Genomic DNA, 9317 nt, shown 5'->3' on the forward strand with positions numbered 1-9317 from the left:
GACTGGACAACAAGACCAGTAGTTGGTAAAAGTTCTGCCCTTTTCTGGTTGTAATGGAACCTAAATTTCCAAAATCTTATTGTTCTTGTTCTCAGCAGATGCCATTTACTATGTTTGCCTTAAGAACAGAAGCAGAACAAGATAAGAGAATTGTAAAGATGGATAGCAAGTAGTGAGGACTTGGTGTTCCAGATCCTGAGGTACCAACAGTTGACTAAATGTCCAGTGGTGACTGGAGGTTTTTAAGTGTGATCCTGAAGAGCATCTTTGCTTTAGTTTCAGTTGGAAGGACTCCATGTGGTCCAAAGTATGGTAACCAAAGTATGGTAAATATGGACAAACTGGACATTTGCTTCAAAAACACACTTTAGATTTTCAAACTAAATCATTAATTTCTATGCTGGATGCCTCCAATGTGACAGCAGGAGGAAGGTGTCCCATGCTCCTCTGGCCAGAAGCTGACAGCGCTGCTTCTTTCAATTACACCTTGACCTTAAGGAACAGAGGCCTAAAGCAGCAAATCTGGAGGTGTTGACACTGTTGGCAGCATTTGTAGGTGCCACATGTGAAATAGCTGAGGTTTGGTTTACCTCCTCAAAGCCCAGCAGACTGTACACACAGGTTCTGCTAAAACCAGCTGCATTACCATGCATTTCACAGCTGGGGAGCACTGACCTCAAGTCAGACACCTTTTGTGTAAGTATGCAGCACTGAGCTTTCATTAAAACATCCCTTTTCCTTTTTCTTCCTTCATTAACCAAAAGAGCTGTGTAATGGAGGAGACAGCATGCTGGATGTACAAGCTCTTCTGTGGCAGAAGGGGTAAAATGCCTATTGAAGTAAAAGGGAGTAAGCTGATGGTAAAGGCACCTAAACTTTGAAGAGAATAGGCTCTTGGTGAAGTCATCAATATTTTTCATAGATAGTCACAGTTTGTTCTCATTTTTCTGAATATCTCATTTAAGACCTTGAAATGTGTATTACAGACAGATAAACAGTGTTTCAGAACACCTGCAAAAGCAGTCCAGGAGTGCTGTTCTTTGAGTACAGTTGATACTGTGTAATGCTGCACACTCTGGAAAACCAGCTTGAGGTGTTTCACTCTACACTACATGCTTTCATATTAATAAATGTAGTTTGACATTAATTTCTGTGCTCCCCACCTGCAAAATGAAGATAAATTGCCACTAAGGTGCTGCAAAACTAAATTAATAAATGTGAGCATGTGAATCCTGTAGTAGTGCATGCCAGAGGAATGCAGAGCATAAAGAAAATAAATCCTGTCTGTAAACCATGAAATATGTAGTAAATAAATCCCCAGACCGCACACAGAATTTAAAATGAAAAATACTATCAAATAGCAGCTCATCAGCTGAATATCATCCTGTCAGTGGATTGAGTGAATCAAGGATCCTTTGGATCATGCAGTGAAAGATTAAACTGCAATGCAAATATACCAGGGGCAAGCTAAGAATGCGCATAAATCTTCTATTTAGGCATTTTCAAATCTGTGAGTTCTCAAGTTTACAACCCTACCTGGAGAACAGCCCATTTCACAGTCCATGCAGACTAAGCCAAGTATTTCATCCACCTTTGTAAGTGTAAATGGCTTTTCATCTTTTTCTAAATGATTGTGTGATGAGTCTCTGTAACTTGCCTTTCAAAAAATCTAACCATTTCAAGGACTACTCCATTAAATTGGAGCTGCTGCATTGCTTTTTTTTCCCCTCAGTTTCATAATCTTTAGTTCTGTATCTGTTGGTAATGGAGCCCAGGGTTGAACATAATTTGGTCAGATGTTTTGCTTCCAAAAGGCCTGAGTGCATCTGGACATTTTACACTGGCTTTTCTGAAGAACTTCTGCTAGTTTGATATCTTGTGATTGATGAATTGAAGGCAAGATCAAAAGAAATTTTCTGCTAGAGCAAACAACACACACCTTGTTTTCAGCAAGTAGTGAGTGACAAAGGAAACCAGTAATGTTTGTTAATATGGGATGGTTTATGTTCTATGTTTTGCACAGAAATAGAAGTATAACTGGGGTTGGTGTCTGTGCAACTGAGATACTATATTTTGGATACAGCCAATAGTCAATAATGTACAAGATTTGGGCAAACTTCAGCAAGAGAAAAGTGAGTTAGACAAAACCTTGTAATAGTTTGTGAAATGCAGTCTGGGCTCTTAGCCCACCTCTACCCCAGTGGATCCATTTATTTATATTCCACATGGCTACAAAAATGATGGAATTGAAGATATTTGTGATGAAAGGAAAACTTCTTGTCCCCTAATTTATGTTAGCATTGCTCAATTATTCACTGAAGTACAGAAATGAAATATGAAACAAATGTGAATAATGGAATTGGGCCAAGCTGTGTGTGATGTGTTGAGCAATCAGCATCCTTCTGGTACCTGCATTCGAACATTTTAGTATGAAGAGAGCTCCTCATTAATCTTGTTCTTGTACAGTCTGAAATCCACAGGTTTTTTACTCTCTCCCAGAAAACTAATTCCCCCTCATATACTTTATAGAAATCGAAAAGCATAGCTATAGCAGGCAAAGTTGAGCTGAAAATGAGGAGAAGTGATGACTTGGGGAAATGTGACATTCACTGCTTCTGACAGAGAGAAAAGTCACTTCCGTGAAGATGGCATTTTCCTGGAATTTACAACTTTCATGTTTATGTGGGCTCTAGGACAGGTAGCACCTGCTTCATGTATGTCATCAGCCAGGGTTATTTGGGCAAAATCAAAGCAAAATGGACTTTTTCAGAATTTTAGTTCCATGTTACAACCCAGAAGAAAGTTGTTTGTTGGTCTCTGGGAGGTGCCTGCACTCCACACAGGCAGCACTTCACAAGGATAAGACAGAGAGTTGGGACTGTTCAGCCTGGAGAAGGGAAGGCTCCAGGAGACCTTAGAGCACCTTCCAGTATCTAAAGGGACCTGTAAGAAAAATAGGAATGTAAGAAAATTTTTAGCAAGGCCTGTTGCAATAGGACAAGGGGCATTGGTTTTAAACTGAAAGCAGATCAGTTCAGACTGGCTGACGGTAGGAGGTGTTTTCACAGTGAGGGTGCTGAGACACTGGCACAGGTTGCCCAGAGAGGTGGTGGATGCCTCAGCCCTGAAAAAATTTAAGGTCACGTTGCATGGGGATTTGAGCAATGTAATATAGGTGAAGTTGTGCCTGGTGATTGCTTTTTAAAAATAGCTGGAAAGCTAACATGAAAACTGCTAGCAGCTATGAAAAACACAACAGCTGGGCTGCTTGCGGGGTGCACTTCATGGACAACTCCATGTTTTGAGCCATAATAAGAAATTTACTAAGTCAGCCAGGCTTTCATCAGCAGATTTCTGTTTTCAGAGTTAAACCTCTATTGTGTTCCACAATTTTGCAGAGCATTTAATTGTCTTCATCATACCTGCAGACCTGGAAACAACCAAGAAGTACCAGTCTGCTATTCCTCACAGCGTATCTGAGGATTTGATGCGTTACTTATTTCCAAACTATTGCATTGGTTGCTCCATCAGTAACATTCCACACTGATTATTTGATGTGCTTTTCTTCCTAGCTGATTTTTTACTATGGAACTGGAGACAGCTGGTGTCCACAGCACTACTACGACGAGATCAAAATGGATTTTCCAGACGGGGACATCCGGCTCTGTGAGAAGGGGCTCCGCCACGCCTTCGTGCTCGATGCCAGCAAGGAGATGGCTGCCATGATCACAGACTGGCTACAGGATGATCTGACCAAATTATAAACACTAATTCAGTGATCAACAAGAAAAAGATGTAATTATTTTGTGAACGTGTAAATTTTTTTTGTGAGAGAGTCTGTCTTTTTTTTTTTTTTTTTCTGTTTACTATAGATTATGGCTTGTTTTCTATTGAGATGTTTTAGAGAAAGTTAAAGAGAGACTGGCTGGTCCAAAGTATAGTTTTGTTGACTCAGTGCTTATGTAGTTTCATCCTGAGTCTTCAGGACTCTGGAAGACATGGCAAAGGGTGGAACATTTATTGTCTGCTGGCACTTTAGACAATGCTGACACAACTGTACCTGAGCTGCTCCCACCCCACTCTCTGCTGCAGAAGTGTCAGCATGTGGGTGGGTCCTGGCAATGGTCCTGGGCAGCCCTGACCTTGTCTCCTCTGGGTCAGAGGGGGTCGGTGGTCAGGCTGAGTTTGGGATGGGTTCAGGGAAGATGTGGAGATCAGGTGTGCAGTTTCTCCAAGTCTCACCATGGGTTTGGGGCACTGCCATGACTCCACAGGGTATTAGAAATGCTGTGAGGTATCTGTGACTGCTCAGCAAGGGAATATATAAGGATCTCTTACCTGGAACATGGCCAAGTGTTTCATTTTTCAGTTGACTGTAGAGAAGGGAAAGTACACTGGTCAAAAATGCCAGTATTTAAAAGTTAAAATGGATTGCAGAATCCATGTATAACAACTTCTAGGTGGCCTAGCTCTCCTAATGAAGTCCATGAGAACAGTGCTTGCTCAGCAACTTTAAAGAATTGAACCACTTTTGAGGCATGTCTGAATTTCAGTTCTTTGCTTTAAGGACTGAAGTATGAAATTTTCTGCCAAGCCACAAATTAGGTACGTTCACCATCAGAAAACATCTGTTACTGTGCCATGGCTGCACCCATGACATGGCATGAATGTTACTGTTGAGAACCAGACCCTTGCATGGTGCTGACAAGTTCCTTGTTCCTCACATTTGGTGAACCCTTTCCTTTACAGATGGAAAACAAAAAAAAAGAAAAAAGCCTCCTACCAGTTGTGATAACAAAAGAAGTTGCAGGGAATAGCTAGAAATGAAAATATTGCAAGTAAGGGGAACAGAGCCAAGTGTAATCAGGAAAAGCTTTCTAGCCATGAACCTGTGAAAAAGTCTCCCTGTGGAGTTCATAAAGACATTTATAAATAAGCAAAACACTACAGCGTAGTCAGGGGAGGTCCAGTCCTTGCAAAAAGATGAATTTAGATGATGCACTGAGTATCTCACTTACATGATTTATTACCAGTTTTGATACATGTGAGAATGGTATTGGAGAATGTTCTCTGTGATGCAAAAAGATCAATTAGTTGCTTTGTTTTCTTACACAATTATTCACACCCCTTCCACTGCTCTCTAAACCCCCTTGAACCTTTCACTAATATTTAGAGCAGCTTGTGATAGAGTTCAGTTCCTGGATATCTGGGACTAGTTTTCAAACCTGCAGACTGACACTGGATTTAAGTGACCTTCTCTGTATCAGAAACTGGTTTAGCTTTTGAGACTAGCCAGTGGTTTTTCCAGTCACACTGCCACGTAAAGAAATGGCCATGATGAGTGGGGCAGGAGCACTGGGAGCACAGTTTCAGCAGCATGGGGAGGAACCAGACGCACTCAAAGTGAGGAGACTTTGCCCATGCAGCTGATTCTGCCTACTGGAGAGTCACGGGACTTTCCATCTTTACAGGTCCATATTCAGTCATGATCAAAACAATCCTTGTGCTCACTGCAGAAATCCACAGTTGTGTGTGTGTGTGTGGTAGTCCCCAGATGCTGGGATCATCCCAGCTGGATGGCCTTGTGGCAGATGCTCCCTGCATCTGCTGGCTGAGGTTTTCCCTGGGGCAGAGCCAGGGAGGACGTGCCCATAGGTGGAGATACTTTAATGTACACATATATGTGCATGTGCACCTGTCTGTATGTCAGCAGCATAAAAATCACAGCTCACTTGGTTGTTTTGGTTTGCACATTGGTGTGGTTGAACAAAACATTTGTTCTTTGAAGTATGTGGAGTCAGGGAACGGACAAAGACTCAGTTTGTGGGAGTTCAGCTGTTGTAGTGGGTCTCCTGAGACCAGACAGATTCTTGCATTAACCAAAGATGACAAGCAGCTACTACAGCCTGGAAACTGAAGCACCTATGAGAAGCAGTTGTTTACAGTGCATTATGAGTATACTTTGTATGAGGAATTAATTTAGCAATACTTGTACTTGACTTGTGTATGCCTTTTATACAAAAGTTAATCCATTATACTAAATCCTAACTGCATTAAGACCTAAACTGAGATTAGGTCTGGTCAGTGATGACCAGATCTACTGCAGAAGAATGCCTTACAATTTTCTTAAAAGAATTTTCTCTAGTATTAAAAATAAAAACCATATTGATTCAATTGCTACCTTCTGCCTAGAAGCTGTTACTGTAAGGCAAAGATCTGAAAATTTGCTACTCTGTTCATTGCTAAAACACACGGGCCTACTTTCCACAGCTGTATTTCCTGAGAGGAGCAGATCCCACACAGTGAGAATCCAGCTCCTCAGAAGCCCATGGTGTTCATTGTCACCCCAGGCAAAGAGTGTCAAAAGTGCTTGTGGTCCAAATGTGCCAATTTACCATGAAAACACAGTGTGGTTTTTGCCTGTTTTAGACTATTTAAGAATTCTTGGAAAACCTATCACAAATATATTGACTGTAAGCTGTAGCACCTACTCACTGTCATCCACATCTGTGCTTGATTCTCACCACACGAGTAACCCTGCTAGTGCAGTGACTTTGACTCATGTGCAAGTGTTTTGCTAGATCGATACCTTTTAATAAAAGTACACAGCTCCAATAACAAAAATAAAGAAATTTATGGTAAAATGTAACTTGAGTCTTTGTTTTGGTAACTTGTTTAGTTCTAGTTCAGCTCCTTTATTACTTCATGCATACAAAATCTACAAAAATACTTTCCAGACCCCAAATTTCACATGCAATGCAGACATCTGCCAAGTGCACAGAAAATCCGTGGGTGGTAGGCACCTGACTCTCTTAAGCATTTTTATCCAGAGCCTCTCCAAAATAATCAATCAGTTTCCCCTTGCTGCTTCCAGCTCCATGTTTGCTGCTCTGAATGAGCTATAGAGTGTGTGGATCAGTGAGGCTTGTCCCTTCAGGAAGCTGGATGAGTGCTTGCCCAGTGTTTATGGTGAAGAATTTGGAGTTGGACTCCAAGCTAAACACCAGATTCTTGACTCACAGAGACAGATTGCATACATGAGCCACAGCAGATAATCTCTTCTCTGCAGCTGAGGTCATTTATGTATTTATTTTACAGAAAATGGGTTTATATGTGCATCCACCCCCATCCCTTTCTTTGGTCCAGCTAATTGCCAGCAAAGACTTTAAACAAGATGTTCAATGTTATCATTTTAAAGTCACTCAAACTATTACTGGGTTTGGATAGACTCACTAGACCCAAGAGATTTGTTTTACTCTGTGTCACAGGTCGTGCCCAGACTCCCAACTACAATAAGTTTCTGAGGCTCTTCACTTGCAGGCAAATGTTCTCTTTCCTGGCACATTTACAAAATAAGGATCCAGAGAGCGTTTGTGAGTGACCAGGAACTATTAAAACAGCATATATTTCTGGAACAGCTGATGGGGGCTGAGCACGAGCAGCAGACCCAGCAGTAACAGCACAAGCAGCTGCCAGGAGCGATCGCTGCTCTCGGTAGCATCAGGCAGAAGTTCTGGAACAGGCTGACACTCGTGCTCAGATGGGACAGGCAGGGAGGGATTTCATTAAAAACTCTTTCAGAGTGCTTGAGCTGATAGTCAACAGCCTGGGTTTTGCCTCTTGCAGGAATGTGCTTGCAGGAGAACAGTTGTGTTGCAGAAAGTAGTTTGCAGCAGCTAATAAAATACAGGTGTTGCCTAAAACATCTGACTGACGTACCTGACTGCAGGGTTTGCCAGTCAGGCACTCAAAGATCTTTTCCATCCTGTTTGAAGCAATTCACACTGAAGGAGGAAATGAGGGGGGCCTCCTGCTCTCCTCCTTTGTGAACATCTTCAACAAAGCCCCCAGACTCGGAAATACTGTGCTTCATACACTGAGAAGGAATCCATGGGATGAGGTAACTTAGAATTAGGAAAAACAGGCTTTCCTAATGGCAAGACTCATCTAGTCCTCTTCCCTAACCAGCACCCTTAAAATTTGGAAAGTATTCCACTGTTCTGATCTAACTTGTAGGACGCAGGAATGCCATTTTCAGGACATAAATGTTTTAATGTCCTAACATGCTCTCATTGTGAAGGGGGTACAGCAACTCATTGGTGATTATAGGAAAGAACTTGTATTTTCATCCACAAAGTAAACCCATAGAATTTTAAGTATCCAGAATGGTTCAGCCCCAATTCAGATCCTGTCCTGTTTTACCAATGCTATGCATTTTCTTCTGTTGTATTCATGTTTGACCTTGGACATCTCCTCTGTCCTTGCTGTGCCTTTGATTTCTCTTCAGTTACACACTGCCTAGTTTATGTTGTCGATCCCTTGAGTAGTCTGCAGTGCTGTGGAGTGAAAACCATTGAACACAAACCCCACCACTCCCACTGGTTTCAGTGAAGATGTGGTGCAATGCCTGTGAACAACCATTTGCTCTCACCCTTCACTGCTCTGTTGAAAATAGCTTGTTAGGATAGCACATTCCTGTAAAATGCTCACAGAGTGGGCCAGGGGCAAAATGCCATCCTGCCTGCCTGCCCAGAGAAGCTTTGCCAAAAGATCTCCTCTTAGGTCAGTGTCACCAAAAAATGGGCATGTGGGGATGCAGAACACTGACCAAAAGGTGGGTCCTGCTTGGTCAGTCATTCAGTGTGCACTGGGAATAGAAATGACCATGCCTCACTCCAGCTCAGTTCTCCACATTTCTTCTGGGTCTTGAAAGCTGAGTTTGGTTTGCTATGTCTAAAACACAAACCTCCTGCCTTCCATGCCTCCAAATGTGCCTTACTCCACACCTGCATGTTCACAGTACTGTGTGCTTAGGGATGTAGGAGAGAGCCATAATCCCTATTGCCTTCACTCTCTGTCTCCAAGGCACCTGGGTGATGTCCATTGCAGGAGCACCTGCTAAAGCACCTCACCCTCAGTCCAGCCTGTCCTTGAACACTTCCAGGGATGGGACATCCACAGCTTCTCTGGGCAACCTGTTCCAGTGCCTCACCACCCTGACAGAAAAGAATTTCCTCCTAATATCCAATCTAGATCTCTCCTCTTTTAGTTTAAAACCATTCCCCATTGTCCTATCACTATCTGCCTGTGTAAAAAGTTGCTCTCCCACTTTTTTACAACCCGCTCTTTAGGCACTGAAGTCCACAATGAGGCCTCCATGGAGCCTCCTCTTGTCCAGGTTGAAGGAGGGAATCCTGGCTGGCTGGCTGGAGCTGGATAGCTTCTCATCATGGCAGGTGAACACTATTCAGAAACACGGGGAAGAAAAAGGATGTACATTTGATGATAAATCCATCACAAACACTCACTGTTCTGTG

At 42.4% G+C, this 9317-nt stretch overlaps 1 protein-coding gene across 1 annotated transcript in view; it reads left to right on the forward strand.

Annotated features, from left to right (window-relative positions):
* Positions 1-6649, forward strand: part of LDAH (lipid droplet associated hydrolase) — a 113398-nt gene extending 106749 nt beyond the window's left edge. The window contains exon 7 of the mRNA XM_058020106.1: positions 3573-6649. Coding sequence (XP_057876089.1) covers positions 3573-3764 — 192 coding nt within the window. The 3' untranslated portion in view covers positions 3765-6649. The remainder of the gene's footprint in view (positions 1-3572) is intronic.
* The last annotated feature ends 2668 nt before the right edge of the window (positions 6650-9317 follow it).

This window comes from Melospiza georgiana, chromosome 3, assembly GCF_028018845.1.
Source record: "Melospiza georgiana isolate bMelGeo1 chromosome 3, bMelGeo1.pri, whole genome shotgun sequence".
Classification (NCBI taxonomy): Eukaryota; Metazoa; Chordata; class Aves; order Passeriformes; family Passerellidae; genus Melospiza; species Melospiza georgiana.